Source organism: Lytechinus variegatus, chromosome 15, assembly GCF_018143015.1.
Source record: "Lytechinus variegatus isolate NC3 chromosome 15, Lvar_3.0, whole genome shotgun sequence".
NCBI classification, from domain to species: Eukaryota; Metazoa; Echinodermata; class Echinoidea; order Temnopleuroida; family Toxopneustidae; genus Lytechinus; species Lytechinus variegatus.
The window spans coordinates 26,177,019-26,203,868 of NC_054754.1; the positions used below are offsets into that span (position 1 = coordinate 26,177,019).

At 35.2% G+C, this 26,850-nt stretch overlaps 1 protein-coding gene across 3 annotated transcripts in view; it reads left to right on the top strand.

The window, feature by feature from the left end:
• LOC121428696 (histone-lysine N-methyltransferase EHMT2-like) overlaps positions 1-25,170 on the top strand; it is a 63,339-nt gene extending 38,169 nt beyond the window's left edge. For all 3 annotated transcript variants that reach the window (XM_041625504.1, XM_041625505.1, XM_041625506.1), the window contains exons 22-24: positions 285-363; positions 2,508-2,683; positions 20,842-25,170. In XM_041625504.1, coding sequence (XP_041481438.1) covers positions 285-363; positions 2,508-2,683; positions 20,842-21,010 — 424 coding nt within the window. In that variant the 3' untranslated portion in view covers positions 21,011-25,170. The remainder of the gene's footprint in view (positions 1-284; positions 364-2,507; positions 2,684-20,841) is intronic.
• The last annotated feature ends 1,680 nt before the right edge of the window (positions 25,171-26,850 follow it).

Below are 26,850 nucleotides of genomic sequence, written 5' to 3' on the forward strand. Positions count from 1 at the left end.
AAATAGCTCTGGACGGAAATGTGTAATTAATGAGAAATTAGCAAAATAAGCACAGAATTCCATCAAATGTCATGTATTTTTCCCATGTATGATTTTCTGTGTTGGTGATCATCAGAATTATCGATTTGGGGCTAAGATTTCAAGTTTACATTAATGTCCCAGATTTAGATATTTGATAATATTTTGACAATTAACCTTGATTTAGAAAAGTTTCTCAAGAAATAATGGTTTGCTGCAGGTACCGTCTTTTATCTTTAATGATTGTTTTCATCTTTTTTTTATAGGTATGCAGGAGAGCTTTTATCAGATGCTGATGCTGACCAAAGACAAGATGATTCCTACCTCTTTGACCTTGATAATAGGGTAAGTTGGCTTTTACAAAAGTAAATTTATTAGTTATTAGAGTTTGGTAAACTGGATTCATTTTATTAGAATCGATATCTTTGTAGTTTAAGTGAAATAAGTTGATACAACGCAGATGAGAAAACAAAGAAATTGTCATTTTGGTTGGATTGGTCTGCCTTTTGTCTTTGATAGATATGGTCAGTTTCATTAGAATAAACCATTCTGTCATGTCTCAATGTTTGGGGCCATGATATTCCCAAGAAATGTGTATTGTGGCAATTTTAAGAATACTCGTCATTTTCTCTTGAAACAAAATTAGCTAGTGTATCAAATGTATGGCAGATTTTAGCATGAAGGTGTAAATATTGTGTCCATTTTATCGTTTTCATGGTCCTATTTCTGATCAATCTCTCCCTCTTTGCACTGCCATCAACCACAATCCTCTAACTTATCTTCTCTATTCATCTCCCATATCCACCCCCCCCCCCCTTCTCCCTGCTCCCCAGATCCCCTCAATATAATATACACTTTTAAAACAAAAAAGGACAACTTGAAGAAAGTTAAATTGGCAGGAGGGAAATAATGATGGTAACAATCTTTGCAAAAAAATATATATATATGTAGAATAAAAATATATCAAGGTTGAGATAGAGTTACTCCTAGGAAATACATGCACGGTTTGTATTCTTTTGACAGCAAATCCAAAGGTACAGAATACTAGACGCTGTGCTAGGAGTTTTGGGGATGTTACAGTGCTTGTTTATGCTTTCATTCACTGCCACCTAATTAATGTATTCATTGATTTTTCTCCTTTTTTTTTGAGAGAGAGAGAGAGAGAGAGAAGGAAGAATAGATCCTTATCCTTGAGGTGTGCCAACTTTAAGCCTAATCTGCAATTCCTTTGTACCATTCCCTATGGAGTACTGTACATGTATACCCTTCTTTTCTTTGGTCATACAATTTGGCTTAGGTTAAGCAGTCTTTTGTTCCTCAATCCAAAGCTTCTTTCCTCTGAATGGAAGTTATTGATTTCTAATCATCTATTGTGTTTTGGAGGAAGTTATTGTGGACCAATTTGAACTTGAGTCATATGACCAGGGAATAATTATCCTGGTATTGCATTGGAATTTGCTCCACATTTTTGAAAGACTGCTATGCATGAAGATGGTGTATAGCATATTTTTACATAAGATGGTACTTACTAAGTTGAGAGCTTTTCTCTTATGACCAAAAATGCTATTCAAATTTGTAAAGCAAAATTATTCCCTGTATGACACTGGAATTACTGAAAATTTGTACTTTCAGATGAGATATTTCAAAGATGAATTTTAGCAACCTATAGGTGGTTTTGAGGGGGCAGGTGGAATGTACCTGTGATTTGCTCTGCGATGCTACATTGCATTTGCACAGATTATTTAGGGGTTGCTAAATGTTCACAATGACTAATCCATATAGTGGTTATTGCACAGTTGATACACATAAATGGGGAAACTTATGATGTATTTGTTTGTTCTTTATGAAGCCTGGTTTATACAACACTTCAGAATCCCACAGCCTAGAATAAAATGTGTCCCAGAAAAAAAAGGAATGTAGGAATCTGTTTCAGAAATAAATATCACACTCATCAGATATTTTTCTATTTCATATTTTATTCAGAAAGCAAGTACAATTTTGTATTATATTTCAAGCAAATTGTTCATGCATGGAAGATTATGAAAAAAATAGTGGTGGGATTTATAAGAAATAATTTTCAGAGATTAAATGTAAGAAATATTACAAAGATCATTGAAAATGCTGGGCCATTCTTCTCTCAAGCAAGCTTTGTCACATTCTGTGCAACTTAAGTTTGACATAAAAATCTTCAACTCTTTTACTGATTCATGTGTGATATTCTCACATCATATTGGGAATCATCGTCATCACCACCACCATAAGTAAAGTGAAAAAACAAGAAAATTATGACTGTATAATTTAAATGTTATAAATGCTTTGGCTATGTTTTTAAAATAACACAGAATCATACTTTTCTTTTTTCGTGTGATGCCCTGTACAAATCTAGTTTATTCAACACATCAATACCTTAGTTGTTACATAAAGGTGATCATGCGTGCCTTCATCAATGCAGACTTTTTATGAAAATGATTCATTGCGATTCATTCCAGGAAGGTGATGTCTACTGCATCGATGCCCGTTTCTATGGTAACGTTAGCCGCTTCATCAACCATCGATGCGATCCTAACATAGTTCCAGTCCGAGTGTATATTGAACATCAGGATCTCCGTTTCCCAAGGATTGCTTTCTTTGCTTCCAAGGACATCAGGGCTTATGAGGAGTTAGGGTGAGTTCAACCAGTCTTTATTGTGTGAAAAAAAAAAATTTGACTGGAAAACTTTGCATTGGTGATGGTGGTGGTAGTGACGATGATGGTGGTGGTGGTGGTGGTGGTGGTGATGAAGATGATATTTTAGATGATGATGATAATTTTAAATTGATCATGATGAGGATGGTGGTTTTGGTGGTGATGATGATGTCGGTGATGATATGGTCAGTGATTATAATGACGATGGCGATGATGACGGTGATGATTATGGTTTTAGTTAGAATTACAGTTACAATGCTGTAGTAATGGTGGTGAAGAAGGTAAAAATAAAAGAAATGCTTTGAAAATGAAAAGAGGATTGTCAGATACTTTGACTGCACAATACAATCTTAACCCTAAAAGGACTGCTAATTGAGATGTATTGAGGACTTGGATGGGGCATGATGGCCCTGCCCCTACAAATCTCGACCGTCGTTCACAAGATCACTTCAAAATTTGGCGCGCACATTCATTGTTATCGAAGACTACATGCAGCCAGTATAAAAAAAATATCCAAAAATAATTATTTTTGAAATTTATATTGTGAATAATATATGCAGACTTATTCATAAAAACAGCATTTGCATATTTAACACCCAATATCATGCAAGAATTTTTTCCAAGATAAGTTTTTGTCTCACCTGCAAAGCAGAGTTAGACTATAGGTGCCGCTATTCCGACAACGGCGGCGGCGTCAACACCATATCTTAACGGAAGGTTAAGTTTTTGAAAAAGACAGCATAACTTAGAAATTATGAAAAAAATATATGGACCTTGTTCATGAAACTTGGCCATAAGGTTAATCAAGTATTACTGAAGATCCTGCCTGACTTTCAGGTCACATGACCAAGGTCAAAGGTCATTTAGTGTCAATGAACTTTGACCATGTTGGGGGAATCAATATCAAAATCTTAACCTGAGGTTAAGTTTTTGAAATGACATCATAACAATGAACTTTGGCCAAGTTGGGGGTATCTGTTGAATTACCATCATAACTTGGAAAGTTTATTTATCTTATTCATGAAACTTGGACATAGGAGTAATCAATTATCACTGAACATCCTGTGCGAGTTTCATGTCACATGATCAAGGTCAAAGGTTATTTAAGTTCAATAAACTTTGGCTAAGTTGGGGGTATCCGTTGAATTACCATCATAACTTTGAAAGTTGATTTGTCAAGCTCATAAAACATGGATATAAGAGTAATCAAGTATCACTGAACATCCTGTGCGAATTTCAGGTCACATGACCAAGGTCAAATGTCAATGAACTTTGGCCATGTTGGGGGTATCTGATGAATTGCCATCATAACTTTGAAAGTTTATGGATCTGATTCATGAAACTTAGAAATAAGAGTAATCAAGTATCACTGCACATCCAATGCTAGTTTCAGGTCACATGGCCAAAGTCAAAGGTCCTTTAAGGTCATTGAACTTTGGCCATTTTTGAAGTAACTATTACATGTAGATTGCTGTAATAACTTTCAAAGTTTATAGACAAGGCTCGACATTAGCCACCAAAAATTCATCTCGGGCAACCATTATTGAAAAAATGTTAAGTTTTGGTGGCCCGAATTGGGCAACCAATAATTTTCAAAGTAGCGCAATTTTTCTCCCGATTTTGCATGCATTTATCAACTTTCTACAGTTCAAATTGCAAGTCAATTCGTCATGGGCCTTTTTTGTTAATCTACACACAAATACATGTACACACACACACAAAGGTGGCATAGTCATGACAGTATGTAGGCCTACCGCTAGCATACAGTAACTATTATTCAGCCGGTCGTCTTGGCTGTCTGGCTGAGCTTTGCATGCGTGAAACCACTGCAGCTGGCTGTGCGCTAGCAGACTATTCAGACTCAGGGAGCTGCGATGCGAAATGTTACTGCTAAGAAATCTTCCCCAGAACTTTGAAAATCTACGTCAAAGTCACATTTTACACCAATGAAATGCCCTTCTACAGTCCATATTACTGAAACCTGATAATTTGCAAGCATTAAAAGGAGGAATTATGACCTCTCTTTTGACTCAAAAAGACCGATTTCCAAATGCATTAATACACATAAAAAACACATAGGTGAGTACATCACAGTCCCACATGTGCATTTGTATGTATGTTGATATTTGGTTTATTTTCGAAGCTGTCTTGAATAGACAGCTTCTTTTTTCTTGTTTATAAATGACTTGTTAAACCACTCCTAAGGAAGTAAATACTTTGGGAAGGCATTTCATTGATATGAAATGTGAATTTTTTCCATCATTTTGTCAAATATAGGGAAGGAATTTTCTCACTGTTTTTTCCAGATAACTTTTGCCATTTTCTTATATTTTCTGTCATTTTTTTTACAGTGATTAAACCATTTATACCCCTTCCCATTGAATATGCCTGATTAAAGAACATGTTTCTACTGAATAATAATAATTTTCCCAATTTTTTCTGATAATTTTGTCTTATTCATTTTTCTTACATTTTCTTTTGTTTTTTTCTCAATTTTTTTTCCTGTTCTTTGTTTTTACTTACTTCATTTTTTATTTGTCTTATTTCACTTATTCATTTTCACAATTTTTGTTTCTTTTTTCAGTATACTATTCTAAAAATTATTTTTGTTTATTTCCCCCTTTTATACATTGTTCTAATTCTGCAGCATATTTTCTGTGATTTTCTCCTGCTATAATATGCTGGAAAATAAACTGGAATTGGGGCCTGCCAGTGCATAATCTAGGTTTTACGATAATAATAATAATAGGTCCATTTATATAGCGCAGTTACTATGTGCATATACTCTACTGCGCTTTGATAATTGATATCATATTATTACCCCGCTGTAGCTGAGCCGCCATATTAATAGGGAATTAATAAGGAAGAAAGGAAAAATCATTGTTTTGTAAATCAATCTGAGTTTGCACTATTTATTTACTTTACCATTATGAGTGTGTGTCTATACAGAGATTAAAAGTCCACACAACCTGGGAACAATACAATTCTTTTATTCTCTTTCAATCATTTCATGTTCACAATGATAGAACAATTTATATATTACCACAAAATAAGCAAAGTAAAATAACAGCAAGCATGTTTTACATACAAGATGTACAAAGAATAGTGGTACATGGTAGTGACTGCAGAATATTTCAGTTTGTTTTATTCATTTTTAATTAATGTTTTTCTTTATATTTTTCTGGCCACCAAACTTCACTAATGGGCCACCAAAAAAATCATTTGAAGGTTTTGGTGGCCCGAACAGGCCACCACCAAAAAAAGTTAATTTGGAGCCTTGTTATAGATATAGGTAATCAAGTATTACTGACAAGTCTTAGGTCGCATGATCAAGGTCAAATGTCCTTTATTGTCAGTGAATGTACATGTAGTATTGTATCATTATATGAATCATGTTTTTGTGAATAATAATTTTTTAGTAGTTTTCAAAGCCAGCACTGCTGCTATATTGAATCGCACAATGCAGGTGAGACTGCCAGAGGTGTTCCACTTGTCTTAACAGAAAATCACAAAAGCCAAACTTTTCCTTACGTGTTTCTTTTTGTTTAGAATTTTTAATGTATGTCTTTGGGGAGTTTTTTCAATGAAAATCGATGTAGATCATTAAAACAAACTGAATTTAGCCCTAAATTAGTTAAGCAGACCAATTAAACTGAAAAATAATCACTCTTTTTATGAATTTCATCTCCCATGAACTTTGTACAAAAAGTATCAAAATGATCCATTTTCAGCATAACATTGTCTTGTAAAAGGTCAGTTTGCGTTGCGATGCTATACCTGTACGTCGCAAAAAATGGTCCCAATAGTTGCGCGAGACTTTAAATGAAAAAGTAATAAAATTTTGTGGCGCTGTCTTTGTCCTTTCCATAATAATCGCTCAAATCATTGAGAGGGGTGGGGCATCATGACCCTTCCTCAACAATGTTCTCTCCATATGCTGTGGACACTAAAGAGTTGTTTTAAAAAAAAAAATACAGACTTAGTGCATGTTAATCTTTGGAAATCTACTTGAAATGTGTTATAAATATAGTAATTCTTACTTCACATGAAAATTAAACTAAAAAATTGAATTTTAGTGACTTTCAAACACAGATTTGTGCCACGCTTCATAGTTTTGGTGCACCTTGAATGGGGACAGTAATTTTCTTTTTCAGAAATTTTTTTTTTTTTTTCCATTGCTGGAAACCTGGAACATTATTCAATTAGTATACTTCCTCCAGAATTTTAAGAACAAATCCACCCCAATAAAAAGAGAAAAATTCAAGTATAGCTATGAAAATTTCATCAACATCCGTTGTAAAATAAGGAAGTCATGACATTTTAAAGTTTTGCTTAATTTCATTTAACAGTTATATGCACATCCTGGTCGGTATGCAAATGAGGACAGGCAGCCAAAAGGCAGCTTGAGCTAAAGCTGGGGTTCTATATAATAACCTTGTGCATTGAAATAGAATATTTCAAGATAGATGGCACTATATACATGTATAGTAAATAGTGGTAGTAAAATACGAGCTGTGATTGGCTGGATTTGTACCACGTGACCTCCCTTCAAAAAGTTATATTGTACATATGTACAATATAACTTTCGATTTTTGGATGGCAAAATCCATGATGGGGTCTTAGATTAAGGGATCTATTTACTATAATAAATAGTGAACGTTCTATCATACAATATTACTGGACTATATGAACTCCAAATATAAAATTATCCCTCGTGCAAGCCTATTTCACCTCGGCCTTCGGCCTCGGTGAAATAAATCTGCACTCGGGATAATTTTATATTTGTCGTACATATAATCCAGTATATTGTACAATAGATTGTACACTATTTACATGAATATGCCTATTAGTATTACTATTATTATGACGTCATCCACTCACTATTTCTATTATATTTCAAGATAAAACATGAAGTATTCTAATTTTCTCCTTATTGTCAAGTGAAACAATGATTAACTTCTCCTGAACCTTTGGAATTAGCATTGTTTGATACGATATGGTTCAGTCAAGTTGGTCCTTATTGTCATGTATGTAAAACAAAATATTGTATAATTCAAACAATAAAGAAACAACAAATAGTGAAGGACATCATCGACTGTCTCATTTACATGTCACTGAATTGTACATCACTGTTTTGTGAAAATTAAGCAATACTTTAAAATGTCATAACTTTTTTATTTTACGACCGGTTTTGATGAAATTTTTAGTCCTATGATTGTTGGATTTTTCTCCTTTTATTCAAATCAACCTTTTGTTGGGAAGGACTTGTCCTTTTAAATATTTTACTATTTATTTTGCATGTAAGTAAAATGCTTATCCATCTTTGGTATTCAATTGCATTTTTGGCAAAGTTTTTCTTTATGTCAGCGTACAAGACTCAAGTCTGGCTTGCAGTTTACAAAGGTGATACACTTATACATTCTGCACACAGATGGATACATACATTGCACGTTATTTGGCTCAAACTTTACGACATCACAATGGTTTATTAAGTATTTTGCATAAATTTGGCTTGATATCGAAAAATATTTATGTGATATATACAAGTTTAAGCATTTTGCTTTAATAGCCAAATCAAATGTTAAAGGTATTGTTTAACTTTGTGAGCAGCCGATTTAAAAAATTCTCAAACCAAGATGAAACATGTGTACAAGTGCATGTATTAGAACTAATAAACCCTGAAAACAACCATTATTGAGAATGAAAAGCTAAAGCTACAAGGCAAACCCCGATTTTGTAAATGGGCGTCTTATAGACACCTAAATAGTACACATAAGTGTATGGGATGAAATTATGATGGTGTTTCCGGTCACTTTATATTTCAATTTTTGAAGCACTAAATAATCATTTTCGAACGCAATTTTTTTGGGGCTTCATTTTTGGAACATATCACAGACACAGGTGACAAGTGTGACCTTCTACATGTAGCTCAGATTTTTTTAAAGTCAAACCAATGTTAACCAATCACTTTAAGTAAAATGCTAAATCATTACTTACAATTTAATACCAGCCCAGTAATTCCTTTTCAAACTTGATCCAAAATGGAAATTCTGTTTTGTCAATAAGCCCAGCGCACGTGTACGTTGAGCTTAAGATGGGATTCGTTGAAATTCGAATTTCAAAGAAATTGTAATAACATATGAGATGAACATTCCAGCTGATAAAATCTTAGCGATCAGAGTTAAGAATTGTCATTACTGAAATTGAAATTCAGTCTAGTTCAAGCCTCCCTGTTGGAATAAAAGCAAATTCAATTTCAAATCACATACTGGTATTTAGTGGTTAATGGAAGATCAAACCCGTCTTTGAGCTTTAAATTGAGATCTATCATCTGATTCATATAGGTTCATTGTTTATTAACCATAATCAGCTTGAGATGAAAGGTGCTGATCATTGACCATCTGTCCTCTTTATATTTATTCTTTTTTCTCTTCCTTTCCTTTCCTTCCTTTCTTTCTTTCTTCCTTTCTTTTTCTTACTTCTTTTCTTTCTCGTTATCTCTTTATTTCTTCCTTTATCTTTTTTTCTTTTTATTTTGTTTATTTCTTTCTCCCTTCCCCTCTCTCCCTTTTTGATTTCTTCTTCTTTCTTTTATTTTTTCTTCTCTTTGTCACTTTTATTTCATTCTATATTTCTTTCTTTGTACTTATCCATCCCTACTTGAATATTTTGTTCATTTATTGTATGTTTCCTTATTGATTTTAATACTTTGTCGTTGTTCACCTCCTATTTCTTTCATCTTTTCCCCCACTCCTTGCTGTCAAACACTTTCTCATTTCTATTGCATTTTCTCATTTCTCTTTCTTAAATGCCACACCCCTATACACAATACCTCTTTTCCATCATCCTTGCGCTGTATGATAAAAAAAAGGAAGGAAACTTCCAACATAAAATGACATTATTATGCTGCCTGTATAAAGCCTGACTGATATTCTATGCAATTAACTGGGTTTACCTTCAGAAATACCAGGAAAATATTCAAGATTTGAAATTCAAGCATTAGAGGTTGTCATGGCAACCTTATCTTGAGAGGCATATTGTAAAGTAGTCTCTCTCCATCTCATTATAAAGTCACATCTGTTTGGCTCAAGAATTGGCAAGTCTCACATGGAGCATTTTTTTTTGCGGTGAAGGGAAATGATAATACCATATGGACCTGTCTTCATAGCCATAGGCTGCCTTTTCTTTCTTTGTTTCTTCCTCTTTTTTTTCTTTTTTCTTCATAATAAAGCCATATTCCATCATTGACTTTTATAACTGCACTTGCCAGCTCTGAACTAAAAGCCTATTTACTAAACCAATGATTTGGTAAATGGGTCAGTAATGTGGATTAGGCCTAAGTATCATTTTACATTCCACTATTACTAAAGTATAGCAATCAAATGTGTTTTTTACCCTTATGCTTTAAATTTTGTCATTTTTTTTTCATCTGTTAGAGTTGAATTTGGGATTTAGCACCCTCTGTCAGCCATGTTTATAAATTGTTATTCAAATAGCCCTTGGAGCACTTGTTTTTATTCATAGGTTATTATTTTAGAAATAATACGCATGCGGCAGCCAATGGCCTAAAAATATGTGTTTACCAAAGGATCATATATTTAAAGAAAACACAGATTCACAATAATACATTAAATAAAGCTGGTAAAGATTTTTAAAAATAGTTGATAATATTCCAATAATAATTTGGAACTGAATAATGGATGGTGATTACAATAATTTCCTTTTAAGGAGAACTAATAATGTATCCTTTATATAATTTACTAGTAATTGATGTCAGGAAAGTAAAAGTAATAAACAGATCAATACGTTAGAATGATGACAGCCAGTAATTTTGATAAAAATTGATACAATGTTGAGTCGATAAAGATTGATCAAATGAACAGGAAAAAAGTGATCAGAATTAAATGAATTGAGAATAATTTGATTAATTATAAATTGTTTCAGTTGAAACTTGTGCATAGTTTAATTGGTATTTGCCACAAATTGTTCAATAGGAAATACTGATTAAGGTTATCAAACTTATCAATTAATTTCCTAATTGGATGATAATAATAATAAAAGCTGGATTTGTAAAGCGTTTTTTGCCTGAGGATACAAAGCGCTGCTATTGGCTTTGGCTCGAGCTACCATCACCGGCGCTCAGTGCATTCAAGGAAGTAGTCCTGCCAGGTACCTATTCACCGCACCTGGGTCGAGTGCAGCACACTGTGGATAAATTTCTTGCTGAAGGAAAACATGCCATGGCTCGGATTCGAACCCACGACCCTGTTTGAAAGGCGAGAGTCAGAACCACTAGACCACGACGCACCCAGCAGAAAGCTACTGACAAAGATTGTATGTGTATCCTGAAATTTTCAGCCCATCCCATGCTTGTATAGGTGTCAGATAAACAAAATAAATATGCAGGTTCTCTGTTTTGATAAGGCACCCAATCAAATTGAATTTTGATGTGAAATCAGTGAATTCACCTAATATCAGTTATTTTTAGTTTAAATATCCCTCACACCTACATGTACCCCTTTTTGGGCATGATGTGCATTAATTTAATCTAGTAATAAATTGGAATAGTAACATGCATATTTGGGGGATTTAACTGAAGATAGGCTCTAATTGAGTGCCAATTTGGGAGTATTGTAACGGCTTATGTTTGGCTCCTTTTTTTAAGAATAGAGATTTCATGGAAAATATAAACCCCTTTTTTAAAGAAAATAGAGATTTCATGGAAAAGAGAAAGCCCTTTTTTTTTTAAAGAATAGAGATTTCGTGGAAAATAGAAAATCGCTACCCCTTATAAATGAAGCTTTCAATATCATTGTCTTGCTCATTTGCATTTGCTGCTTGTTGGCAATTCCACACTTACGTTACTTTTGAAGGAATGTTGACTTCTTCCACAAGATCTAGATATGATTTTATGCATTAAAAATCATATTCTTCTATCATTTTTGTCTCACCTGCGAAGCAGAGTGAGACTATAGGCGCCGCTTTTCCGACGGCGGCGGCGACGGCGGCGGCGGCGGCGGCGTCAACATCAAATCTTAACCTGAGGTTAAGTTTTTGAAATGACATCATAACTTAGAAAGTATATGGACCTAGTTCATGAAACTTGGCCATAAGGTCAATCAAGTATTACTGAACATCCTATTAAAGTTTCATGTCACATGACCAAGGTCAAAGGTCATTTAGGGTCAATGAACTTAGACCATGTTGGAGGAATCAACATTGAAATCTTAACCTGAGGTTAAGTTTTTGAAATGTCATCATAACTTAAAAAATATATGGACCTAGTTGATGAAACTTGGACATAAGGTTAATCAAGTATCACTGAACATCCTGCATGAGTTTCACGTCACATGACCAAGGTCAAAGGTCATTTATGGTCAATGAACTTTGGCCGAATTGGGGATATCTGTTGAATTCCCATCATAACTTTGAAAGTTTATGGATCTGATTCATGAAACTTGGACATAATAGTAATCAAGCATCACTGAATATTTTGTGCAAGTTTCAGGTCTCATGATTAAGGTCAAAGGTCATTTACATGTAGGGTCAATGAACTTTGGCCAAATCGGGGGTATCTGTTGAATTACCATCATAACTTTGAAAGTTTATTAGTCTAGTTCATTAAACTTGGACATATGAGTAATCAAATATCACTGAACATCCTGTGCGCGTTTCAGGTCACATGACCAAGGTCAAAGGTCAATGAACTTTGCCGAAGTGGGTGTATCAGTTGAATTACCATCAAAACTTTGAAAGTTTATGGATCTGATTCATGAAACTTGTACATAAGAGTAATCAAGTATCACTGAACATCCTGTGCGAGTTTCAGGTCACATGATCAAGGTCAAAGGTCATGTAAGGTCAATGAACTTTGGCCATGTTGGGGTTTTTTGTTGAATAACCATCATATCTCTGTAAGTTTATTGGTCTAGTTCATAAAAAGTGGACATAAGAGTAACCATGTATCACTGAACATCTTGTGCGAGTTAGAGTAGTATTCAAAGTCAGCACTGCTGCTATATTGAACCGCGTGATGCAGGTGAGACGGCCAGAGGCATTCCACTTGTTAGACAAATTGAGCTTTACAATCAGTTTTTCTTTAGTCAGAGAAGTGTTTTGATGTTGTTGTATGTACCAAATTGTGTCGGTTACTCATGTTGAAAAATAATCTTCAGTTGGAAAAATGAAAATTCCTTTATGTTTATGAATGTGAAATAATGTTTATGATTAATGTATATAACACATAATTTCTCTTTTTGATAGCTTGTCCATCAACCGGTGGAAATGCCCTTTTCATCAAATATGCAGAACTACATTAGCTTTGATACTATTCTGCCAATTTTGATGCAGTTGTTAATCTGAAATACAGTTGAGGCCAGAAGTTTACAATACATACATCCAGAAAATTCAAAGAAAAGTTGACACTTGCCAAACCTAATAAAATTTACTGTATCTTATGAAATATTTGTGCTATCATGACAACTGTATAGGGGAAGGCGGGGTAAGTTGAGCATAGGGGCAAGTTGAGCCACCAGCCCCAGGCAAATAATGAATGAGTCAGACATTGTGGTGGTGTCATGTATTGATGACCCATAGCATAACCCATAACCCCACCACATTGTTTTCCAGTTTGAAACAAAAAGTAGTTTTTTAGAGGGAAAAGTATGAATTTCAGCCAAAAAAGTAAAAAAAGAGTGTGAAATAGATAAGTGCTTTATACACACACACGTCTTTAAATATAGTAAAGACATGATAACAATATTGTTAGTCCAGGTATGGATCTTCATTCTTGTTATAGTCTTTTATATGATGGATGCATAATAAATGTGTGGATACAAAATTATCGCACTAAGTTCGGACTGGGGTAAGTTGAGCCAAACAGCATGGGGCAAGTTGAGCCATGGTAATTCTTATGGTAATGTATCTTAAAAAACAAACAAACCATAAAAATCGATTGAAATGCAGGCTGAAAGGAGCAAATTTACATGACTGCTCTTTTCCTTTTAAAGGACGTTAGTATTTATAGAGAATTAGCAAGTGAAAAGACTTAAACAAAAAATTGACATGCTGGTTCTCCCCCCATACATTTTGTATGTAGTTTTTGTGGCTTAACTTACCCCAGACGGTGGCACAACTTACCCCATATATGGGGCAAGTTGAGCCATTTGACATCGATTTTTCGAAGGTCACGATGACTTTCAGTGTGGGGGTAGAAAGTTATTTGTAGGTGAAAAACATTTCCCAAGAATCAAATTTAAAGGCAAGGTACTTATTTCTACAATAGTACTAGTCATATCAATTCTAACATGCAAAATGCAAAAAGTGTCACAACTTACCCCGCCTTCCCCTATACAAATACTATACCATAGAGAAACACTGTCTGGTAATTAGGGTTTTGTTATTAAGCCCACCGCACACCTTATGATGGGTCTGCCAACCAATTTTAGAATAAAACTTAGCAGACTTTGATGCTAATATTGAGACATGGAATATCTTCTGTTTAGTGTTATAAATCATTGTACGAATACCTTTGTTGAAATCTTGTGACTATGCTATCTTCTGTATTAACAGTGAATTTAATATCTAGTCGTAATAACATCATAACAATTGTATGATTGGCTACAATTTGAAACCAATTTGGCCTCTACAAAAAAAAAGGCTTGCAATCATAAAAAAAAATATATATGTTGATATTCTTTCAGTTCATTTTAACCTCAAATAGAAAGATACTTTTCGGTTACATTTTCAGAAAATGCGCAAAATGCAATTTGTACCAAAATTGGATTGTGGACCAGTCGTAAGGTGTGCAGTGGCCTTTATTCTTAAAACACTGTGTGCAGAAGTTTTATTGCAACATACAATTAATGGGCCTTGGAATATAGAGGTGTTTTTGTTCATTTTCAGTACAAGGAGTTTTGAGGGAAAGCCTATATTTTTTGCCCAAGTGAGAAGTGTTTTGATTTGATATTATGGGTAGATGAGACAATGCAATATGGGTCTTCAGGCAACAACGTACAACAATGAAGCTTAATGAGATGACATCATGATTTGTAGTGATTTCCACCCCTGGTTGACTGCACAATTGGGTCTTTATCTGGGATAGTCAGCACGCACTGCGTTGCCATGGTAACCTGTAGCTTGACCTTGCCTCGATGATGTTGCCAAGTCACAAGAGTCATCATCCTGCCTTCGTGAGGATGGAGCAGAAAATAGCGCAAGGTTAAACAAAAAAAATAGCCTCTGTTCATCTTGCCTAAGCATCACAGTTTAAACCAAGATGCAGTTGAGATTAAAAGATTCCGCTCTCTCTCTCTCTGTTAAAGCTGCGATGATGCGCTCTAAAATTGTACAATCAGGTTGTTTGCGTGATGACCTTTTCATAAATTCAATTGATCACGTTTTGCTCTTCTTTTGCTCTTTATCATCAGGGAACTTATTTGTACTGGGGAATGTCGAGAGCTGCTTAAATGCCTTTCATTATGCATAGAAATCTTGTTTGCTTCCTCTTCAAATTCTCATATCTTTTTATGGTTTCCTGTGAGTGAAAGTATTGAACGAAGGCTGACTTGACCTGTCTTGTGTGAAATTTTTGGTATGGAAAAAAAAATTCAAGATTCAGAATGTAGCTCTATACTGAAGTGAAATATGTCATCAAAAGTCAAGCCTAGCTCATCTATTTTCTACCCACAGTTGTGGAAGTGTAATCTGTAAACATGTAATGCATTGTACACATAGTTTTTTTTATTCATGAAGAAAATACTGTTTAACATATTAATTTCTGCAGTCTCCATGAATTGATGATGAAAGATTTTCAAATTTTGCGGTTAATTCAGCCGCTCGCATTGAAAAGATGTGAATGTCGTCAAAGAGCCAACATTGATCCAGCCTTGGGTTCCTTGTACTTCTAGACATCAAATCCACTGCTTCCTTGATCTTCTTTGCGGCAGCGGCGCTCAGTCCGACGCCAGATTCCCGTGTTTACCAGCGATATTGATCTGGTATGGGGTGGTATTTGCGTTGTATGGCCATGTTTCTCCCACTCATACAGCATTGATGCGACCATCCTTGGCCCTCTGTCTTCTAATAGCAGCAAGTCACAGGAGTGTGTGGGAAATAAGAGTTATTGTAGTGTTTGGATAGTTAAATGGTGGTGGTCTTGCCTGAATGAGATCTGTTCCAGAGATGGGGAGAAAAAAAGACTGAGGGGGAGAGAGTCACAAAGTAATAGAGATAGAAGAATCAAAGAAAGAGAAAGAGAGATAAAGAAGAGAGGGTAAGACATACAGGAAAAGAAGAAAAACAGAAAGAAAGGCGGAACATACACAGAACATCATTATTCTGTAAATATGCAAAATACCAGATGGATATTCTGTGCTTACTAATACCTCAGTCACATTTGCTCTACGGCGACTCGAAAACAGCCGTTATAACATAGGTTGAATTACGGCTGATTTTGACTCTCCATATGGCTGCCAAAGAGCAATGTGACTGAGGTATTGATACTTTGGAAGCAAGGAACAATAGAAGATGAATTAGAAAGTTATATTGAGATTATGAGAACAGAAATCTTGTTAGATCTCATGATCTTTATTTATGCCCCTGCATTTCTGATTGCGTTAAGCGGGGGCATCTGTGTCCCTTAAAGTGATTGGTTAACATTAGTTTGACTTTAAAAAAATCTGAGCTAGAAGGTCACACTTGTCACCTGTGTCTGTGATATGTTACAAAAATGAGCCCAGAAAATATTGCATTCGAAAATAATTATTTAGTGCTTCAAAAATTGAAGTATAAAGTGACCGGAAACACCATCTTAATTACATCCCATACACTTATGTGTACTATTTAGGCGTCTACAAGAAGCCTATTTACAAAATCGGGGTTTGCCTTGTAGTTTTAGCTTTTCATTCTCAATAATGGTTGTTTTCAGGGTTTATTAGTTCTAATACATGCACTTGTACACATGTTTCATCTTTGTTTGAGAATTTTTAAAATCTGCTGCTCACAAAGTTAAACAATATCTTTAAATATGTCAAATTTCTAGTTTGTTTTTTTTTTTGTAGGAGAATTTTCTGTCCTCGAAGATCATGAATTTCAAATTTTAGAAAGGCAAAAAAATCTCTGTTGAAGCAGTTTTGTAAATGCTAAGTTTTCTAACAATTGCCATTGTTCAAAGGCACACCTTATGCCAATACTTTTTTTTTAGATAGATCTGATTCTGATTTAAGTTAAGAAATTCCTTTTCCGATTGACTGGTTGCTAATGATCATACATTATTTACAGAAAAGATATACTGAACATAATAAGAGATTCAAGTTATGAAATAAATGAGATGAGAAGCACTACAGCTGATCCAGTTTTAAGTGTCCTTGTATTCATATATTATTGACATATGATCTGATATAGTTCCAGTTTAATCAGTATGCTTCTCTTATACCCAGTCAAATGAAGTTCGAAAAAGGTAGGGGAGAGTGGGGTATAAAGTAAGGCCATCTTTTTTATAATTCTTAAACTTTTTAATGTGAAGCATGAGAAACATGATTAGACATTTATTACTAGAACTAGAGTAGACTGACATTATCCATCAGAAATGTTAGAACTAATAAGCCTTATTTGCTTATTAATGGGCCTTGAATATTTTTGTTGGTGGCATTATTTGCCCCACCAAAATGGGGCAAATGCAGCCAATTTATTAAAACTTAGTTTATGTTGCTGTATTTGAAGTAAAAATAGTTCAGTTGGTTTGAAACGATCACTGAACATTTACTAGTATCAATCACAGGATTAATATTTATTGTATCCCCCGAACAGAGTTCAGAGGATACTATGGATTTGGCCTCGTCGCGCTGCCGTCACGTCCGCCACAGAAATTTCCTTGTGAGCGCTCTATCAGCTGCATTTCTTCTAATCGTCTTCAAATTTGTCATGAAGGTCGAGTATGGTATAGTAAAGAAGCCTATTGATTTTGGTGTGGGCGGAGGTCACATGGTAAGGTCAAAGGTCATTTTAAGGTCAACATTAAAGTTTACATGCAAGACTCTCTTATGACACCTCACTCCGCAACCGTAAGTCACTTTTCAACCAAACTTGGATGATAGATGAACTTGGGGAACCTGCATGTTATGCTGCAGTCAGAGGTCACATGTTAAGGTCAAAGGTCATTTTCAGGTCAATGTTAAAGTTTACATGCAAGACTCTTGTACATGTACAGTATGACACCTAACTCTGCAACTGTAAGTCACTTTTCATCAAAACTTGGATGGTAAATGGACTTGGCGAACCTGCATGTTATGCTGCAGTCTGAGGTCACATGGTAAGGTCAAAGGTCATTTTCAGGTCAACGTTGAAGTTAACATGCAAGACTCTCTTTCTCCGCAACCATAAGTCAATTTTCAACCACACTTGGATGGTAGATGGACTTGGGGGACCTGCTTGTTAGGGTCATTGTTGCCATGATTGTATTTTTTTGGTCAAATTTCTGTGTGAGTTCTATATATATATCGCAATAACGGATTATGCGGTGGGTTCGGGGGATACATGTGCTCGGCTGCGCGACCCGCCGAGCATCTCTAGTTTTCCCAAGGTCCCCATTTAAGGATTTATTTATTAATTTAAGATCTATCCAATATTATGAAGAAAAAATGAATGATTGTTGGAATGTGTTTTCAACTTCCACAGTTATGTTTCTTTGTATTCTATTGGAAATGGAAACTTTGTGTAGCAAGTGTTGAGATGTCTACACAGCATTTTACTGTTTAACAGATGTACGGTAACCATACCAGGGGGGGGGGCCTCATTTGCCCCAACATGCATTTTAGGCTTCTAGTGAGAAACAGAGAAACCATAGTTTTGGTGCAATTCCATGGTCAGTCACATTACACTTCCATGTGTCACTTCTATTTGTTGCCACTTTTCAAGGGTGAAACTTTCTGTTGTTTTGCTTGAAATTGTCTCCATGTGCAGACATGCCAATACACCAATACTTTTTTGTATGATTTGTTACTTTTTTTTAAATTTCCGATGATGGGGTATTATGTATTTTACACAGTTGACCATAATTTGCCCTCATTATGCTGCATTCTTGTTTTTTGATTTTTGATGATTATGTTGGGAAGTACATGTAAACCCGTACTCTTTTTCATGCTCAGTAAGCTCTGTCAATATAAAATGGTCAATACATATGTTGGTATTACCATGCGATTGAAAGCTTTAAAGGGCTGTGTGATAAAATTGCAGTTGTATAAAACTACAGATTTCGGTTCAAGTGAGCTCAAGAACGAATTTAAAAGAAAGGAAGATTTTACGAGTACCTGGAGGAGAGAACTCTGCTGAGTGGTGCGTGTGTGTGTGTGTGCATGGGGATCTGTGTCATTGGTTGCCATGGCAACCATGGAGATGGAAGGTATATCATCAAGGGAAATTTAGAGCGTAGGACCGGCGCACTGCGTCTGATTCCGCGTGTTATTCCTCTCCCTGATTCCTCCCACGTCGTCTGGGGATTGCAAATTTTCTCCTCATTTCTTTTCTTTTTGGATGGCTTGTTTGTTTGGCTGGTGTGGTTATGACGGGTGCGAAAGGCAAATATGATGGGGTGTACGATGATAATTACATTTGAAGATGAGTCCGAGGGATTTGCACAGAAGATCAGGGAAAGGTTGTTGAGATGAATGACCCAAGTCAACACTGCATGATCTTGTAATCTTTTAACTCCCTTTATACCTCTTGCTTTTATCTATCTACATGTATATATGGTATATATGTATGTATATATATATATATATGCAGACGGAGTGAAATTTCTTTACCAAATTTGTTTGGTTTGTTTTTATGTGTACATCTATCTGTACAGATTTGTTGTGTACAAGAATTTATGTGGACCTACATGTAGTAGTCTTGATCATGACAAGGAAAATATCTCAAGTATGTAAATGATCACATTTTAAAAATTGTTTGAAGTACCCCAATGGATAGTCTTTCAACAAGTGCATTTTGTATTTTGTTGCTCGGCCAAACTGGTCATTCGACGAGAATCTTGATCACAATCAATGATCTGGTCAACATCCTTTAGTAATATCTCTTTTATCACTGTAGAGTGACCATCATATATATTTCGTAGAACAAATTGTGTAGCACTTTGTAACTACAAGAAAAATTTGTTATTTAAATTTTTATCACCATATTTCCTCAAAACTTCTTGTTGGTTATTGTTGGCCATTTGTATTGGCTCAGATGGTAGAGCGTTCATCTCACAACCGGGAATCAATCTGGTGCTGCACAGTGGTAGCCAGGCCCACGATCAATTCAGAAATCTGAAATACGTTTCAGATTTCTCTTTCAAACATTAAAATATGGATTTTCATTTGGCTTCATTGATATAGTGGGGGGCGTTGTGGTCTAGTGGTTATGAATCTCGTCTTTCAACGAGAGGGACGTGGGTTCGAATCTCGGCCATGGCGTGTTTTCCTTCAGCAAGAAATTTATCCATATTAGACGGTGCTGCACCAGCCCGAGTTTTCTCGAGATTTTAGCCCGATCGGCCCTCTTCACGATTAATCTCGAGATTCAAGGAACACCGTCACCACCATCGCAAGAAGAGCGATTCCTGCTTGAGCGAGGCATCGATGTATTATGGTCTGACACAGTTAATAAATAATCCCAAGTGCGTCTGCATCTGTGAATTAGCGGGATAATTCATAAAATATCGCGCTATTTTTGAAATAATCCCAAGTTGACTTGGGATTGGAATCTCGAGATTAATCCTATGAACTAGCGCGATAACTGCATCTCCACTACAAATCTCAAGATTTGTTCAGATCGGGATAATTTGCTGGATCAGAAATAGCATGCTTATTTTAAAACTCAGGCTGGTGCAGACAGCCCTACTGTGCTGCACTCAACCCAGGTGAGGTGAATGGGTACCCGGCAGGATTAATTCCTCTAACGGCACCAAGCCCCTTTAGCAGCTGAAGCTACAACCGGGGAAATATATAGTGCGACATTGATAAGGAAACTAGAGAAATCGGTGCCTCATAAATGCTAGATATTATTTAAATCTAAGGGGATTAGTGTTTCATCTTTCTCTTTATAGAATTATATTTTTTATTTATATCTCTTTTTTTTGTTTTCTTTTCTTATCCCAGGTTTGATTATGGGGACAAGTTCTGGGCCATCAAGTCAAAGTTCTTTGTCTGTGGATGCGGGGCCTCAATCTGTAAACACAAAGGGAGCAAAATGCATGCCAATCTCCTCATGGCTGCTGCTGCTGCATCTGCATCATCTGCCATGGCAACATCAAATTCTTCTAAATAACAATGTTATTATCGTTTTATGTTATGTAATACTCCCTCGATCCCACCCACCTCCCCTGTGAGTGACCCTCTGCTTTTCTCACCCCGTGCTCCCCCCCCCCCCCTTCTCCCCCATGTGGATCCCCTTTCTCTTAAAAAGTTTTTAGATACAATACTGTAGTACAGCTTTTGGTATTGGGTAGCTCCATTTTGGAGGTCGTTGATCATAAAAGCAAGAAGAGTAAGTGTTATGCTGCATACCCTCTCCAGCATTGGCTTTAAAATGGGTTATTTTACCTTAATGCACTTTTGTTAATTGTAACATTCTTATTTTTTATGTTTTTAAATAGGCATGGAATCAGTAGACATGGAAATTTTGTTTTTCGTAAAGATTTGATTTCAAAACTTAAACTAACAAAATATTTGTTTTCATCTTTATTTTTGTTTTGAAAATTTTGTTTTGACTGAATGTGGGTATTACTTTTGACAAGTATATATTCCTTTCTCCCATGAAAAAAAGGAAATCCTGGTGTAATGTGAAAAAGTAAAGTGGATTGGGATTAATATCTCCATATGTTAAGCTGGGCACAAAACTTTAAAACGTGAGCTGGACTCGCACGTGTGTTAATATTTTTTATCCTTCTGTTTCATGTCAGTTGCTCGAAGCGATTGTTTTTAGATTTGATTTTGGTATTTTTGGCCCCATTGCATCAAAGCTACATTTTCAATTAACTTCCCTATCCAATGGTATCCTTGATTCTGATTGGTCATTGGGAATTGTTGCCATGGTAGTTACCATTGGATGGCAAAGTCACTGTGATATTAACTTTTATGCAACAGGGCCCTGGATAATTTAAAGTGAGCCATAGGTTTGTAACGGGAGTGATTCAAATAGGACTCGGTAATCATCAAATGAATCATTTAAAAATATCAATTATGTCTTGAATTTGATTTTCATTATGGCAAGAGTAATCCTCAAGTTTGATGATGAAAAATACCTCTTTTCTAGTCCATCATTCTTACCAATACTGTGGTCATTTTGGATCGTGAAATTCTGCTATACATTGATCAGAGATAATTAACATTGATTTGAATTTACACTTTTAATTGTTTTATATTCACTAATTGTCATGTCATTCTTTGAAATCGATTGCTGTTTGCATGGATATGTATATCAAGTGATTATACTGTGAAAAGTTGATTATGAGACTGTAATATTATGAATGTGCAGTAAGCTGGCATGTATGCGTTGGCAAAGATCACTCCTAAAAAAATTTAAACATGATGGTTACGACATGGTTACGACATATGATCATGATGTCAAATGCTACAATAGAATCACCCCAATTGTTTAAATTGTTATAATGTAATTTAGCAGAAAACATACATGTAAGTATATAGAATCAATAACAGATACACAAATAAATTGTTACAGTAGCACGGAAATGCTTAGATATTTAGTTACTGGCATTGCAACCTTGGAATTAAAATAGTTTCTTTCTTTTTGTGCATGGAGAAATTTGGTGGAGCATTGGTCATTCTGGAGAATCTAAATGTTGGATAAATTTGATGGAGCAATTGGAGTGTGTTTCAAGAGAAGTGATCCTACATGAAACAAGTTATAATTGAACACTGTGTATTGTTATATAATAGAAAAGAAGATGAGAGAAATCAATTGACTGCTAGTTGCAAGCACATTTGTTAATCACAACGCATTAAAATGGTCGACCTGCACAAAGTTACCCTTGCCTGATTTACATGGATAAATGACTGACTTAAAAGCAAGCAACAAATAATTATTGGAAATTATTAACTATCATGATCTAACAATGAAATTGAACAATTAGAGCGAAGTTTTCTCCTTAATCTTTCAAACATTGAGGGAAAAGGCATGTCCTTGATATTATTGTGAACAGAGAAAAAAAATATGGATATAGCAAATAGATTATTTCACCCTATACTATTAATCGCAAAATTTTAATTAACCAAAAGAAACTTACATATGACAAGCATTTTTTTAACCTCATGGCATGCCCAATATGATCTTGTTATGGTTGCTACTCTCTTCCGCATCTCATGCATGGTTGTTGTTTTTTATAGATGTTACAGCCCCACTTTTTGTAGATTTGTAAAGGATTCCTTAGGCAAATTTGTCATGTTAAATATGAAGCATTTTCAGTGACTTTAAATAGATTTATTCCAGATGCAATCCCAAGATGCATCATTCTTGGAGCCGAGTTACTGTATTTGTGTCTGCACTCCTCTTCATATTTTGTTGAAATATTTAAGCCATTTGAAATTCCATCAACTCTACCTCAGCATGATCATTTTTTTTTTCTTCTGAAATGTAGTTTCATTATTCATTAACATTCATATAATGTTTGGAATTTAATTGGTCCGTACACTCTTGATATTATTCAATTTTTTACCATGCCTTTTTTTCTTTTTATTTGTTTAATTTGTATGTTTGTTTTAATCTGATTTGAAGTAATTCATATGAAATCTGAGCTTGGATATTTGTAGATGATCAAATATCAATCTCAGTCACCCTATTCATGAATATACAGTTTTCAGAGTTATTATGAACACTGTCATGCTCATGGGTATTTTTTAAAGAATGTTTTCTAAATATTTCATTGCATGAAAATGACTATGATCATCACATTTGTTTTGTGTTAACTGATTCATCGTTCAAGCCATTGTAATGCTTGCTAATAAGGGGAGCTTTACACAGACACAAAATGTCTCTCATCCCATTGGCTGAGAGTAAATTATACAGTGAAAGTCACTGAATGAACTCTTCACAAAACACTCATATTTTGCAAGATTCATATTTAAAAACTGAAAAGAAAACAATGAATCCTAGTCTGAAATACTTCTCTTGATAAAGTCTCACCATATGACAATTCAATCTTCCATCTCTGTACAAATTGAGTTATTTCACTCAATGTAAGTGAGTCCTTCCTGATATTAAATTGGGTTTATTAACACAAAATTGAAAGGGAACAAATTTAGGGGGAATGAATTAAGCCAGATATTGAGTACATTTCAAGGCCTGAAAATGATTCATGTCCAAATATGCTGTTAAATGGAGAACCATTTCATTACAAATTTTTGTATGTTTTCTCTTTTCAGATGGAGTGAACATTAAATTTCATATGGTACTATTAGTTTATGTATTTTTTTTTTGGGGGGGGTTAATTATTGAGAAAGTAGAACTAATGTTGACTTTTCTCAATATTTCATCAATACCACAACATTTTTAAGTAAGTCTACATTGTGTGATCACCGGGGGAGGGGGGGGGTAGAAACATAAAAATATCAAGTGAATAATCAAAATCCAGTTTGTTTTTTAATATCAAGTATATATGTATGCAGAATATTTTTTTATAATGCATTATTCTTATAGTCTAACTAAACCGGTTCAACAATAATACAAATTAAACTCGTCCAGTTTTCAATATGTACTTGTAGATAGGAACATAACCAAAATTCATCAAATCTAAGGGGTTTATGAATAATTTACTTGTTAGCTGTATCGTTAAAACCGACCGATTTGCGGAAATCCATTGTAGACTGTATGAAACAAATGCCTCGGGGAAATATTTTGAAATGCGAAAATTGAAAACCTATTTGGGTCATGAGAAAGAGAGCCAGAAGAAACGATCTGTTTTTATAAGTCTACCAAAAAAAAAGTCATTTAAATATTTCCCTCTACCTTTCACCAATATCTGTCTCTCCTCTTTCCGCCTGGAGAAAAGTTGATAAAGTAGTATTTTTGACATGAGCCCTTCTGAGTAAAAATTTATTCATGACAGTAATATAATTTGCCTTTAAGGATTATACTTTGAAATGTCATATGCATAGGGGATCAGTTTCTGAGAGAGAACACACTTGTTGCAATCTGCGCTCCAACACACCCACTCACCCCGTTTAAATATACATCATTTTGCAGTCTTTTAAAGTGATGTCTTGAAAAGGATCGGACGTGGGTGTTCTGTAGTAGGTATATCATAGAATAGATGACCGCCAATGTTTGTCATGTTTCTTGCAGGAGTATAGTTATTGTGTAATATTGACTTGTCTTTTGAGTGCGAATGTAATAATTGCTTTGAAGTGAATGATGTATATGTGTAGGTATTGAACCGTGATCGATTAAAAGATACATTGAAAAAATACAAACATTTGGGGTAAGATCGTACTGTGTGGTTTGTTAGGGTGAAGTTTAAAAGGATAAGTGGGGTGATGATGATGATGACATAATGGGCTGAAGAATCTTATGACAGTATCGCTTGTGGTGCAAAAGTGATAAGAAGAGGGAAAGGGGTGGAGGAGAAGATGAGATAAAAAAGAGTGGTGATGAGGAGGAGGATGGTGATGATGATGATGATGGAGATGAGGATGATAATGATCAAGGAGGAAGAAGAGAAGATGATGGTGATTAAGGAGGAGGAAAGGAAAGAGATGGTTGCGGTGATGATGATACCGACGAGGATAGTGATGACGATGGTGATGATGAGGATAGTGATGACGATGGTGATGGGAGTGATGATGAGGATAGTGATGAGGGTGATGATGATGATGGTGGTGGTGGTGAGGAGGAGGGTGATTACGGTGGTGATGATGATGGTGATGATAATGATGAGGAGGAGGATGAAACGGAGGAGGAAGGACTTCTACAAACTTGCATTTAATATTTTTCATTTATTCACTTTATTATTTCACTGATCATGTTATGTGTTCTTGTAAATGATACACAGAGAAAGGGAAGGGAAACAAGAATAAAGAAAGATAACTGGGCAAAAAATAGTAAAAAAAAAAAAAAAAAAAACGAAGAGGCGTAGGCGTTGGAGTCCGCGCGTATAAAGGATCGTTGGATGTATAGGGATTAGTAAAATACATATTTCATGTCAAGGCTAAACCTAAACCTTCCTAAAAGCATACTTATAGGTACAGACAAATTTCCAAAACAAAACATTCATATATTTTGCCCTTAGCACTTTCTTTTTATTCAGCTTTTTTATTTTGCATAACAAAGATTTCAAGATGCTCTGGATATCTTTGTTTCTCTTGATTGCATTTTTAGAACATGTATTTTTTTTATACAGGAGGATATTATGGAATGGAAAATATAGACGGATTTTCTTTCTAAAAAAAAATAGTTAAAGTTACCCCCCCCCTCCCTCGATTAATTGTACATAGCAACAAGACTAATGCATTCGACGGCCAAACTTTATCCAACGGGAAGATTGTTGGCGGGGTTTTGGATATTCATTTGTTTTTCTATATATTTGAACGCAATTATCCTACTATCCTTCTGTGCTTATTTTATTCTCGTTTAATCAAAATAAATGCAATTTCAGTTTACATTTTCATGTAACAGTCGCACCTGAATTGTATTTCATATATATATATATATATATATATGTATTTTCTTTTGGGGGGGTCGTTTGTAGACATTCTATACAGTCGCATTTCAGCCTGACGTTTTTATGAAAAAAAAAATCCTCAACCCGTTACAAGGCAAGCGATGCTCCCCCATCTCTCACTCTCTCTCTCGCTCTCACTCCCAGCTGAGTAGACAATATTCGAAGGACAAATTATGGAAAACAAATAACGATTCGGTATAATTTTCTTACCTATTCCCCCCCCCCCTCCCCCCCCTCCCCCCCCCCCCCTCTTCCATCCCCGGTAAAGATATTCTTGGTCATGATTGTCATTGTCACTGATTAAAGCCTATAGTCATGTTGAATTGTATTAGGAGCCTACGGCGATAATAGGGTTGGAATCGCCCCTCTTCATTTTACTTTACATCCCCTCTTTTCCTTTTTTTTGGGGGGGGCATTTTAGACTCCGGCTTCA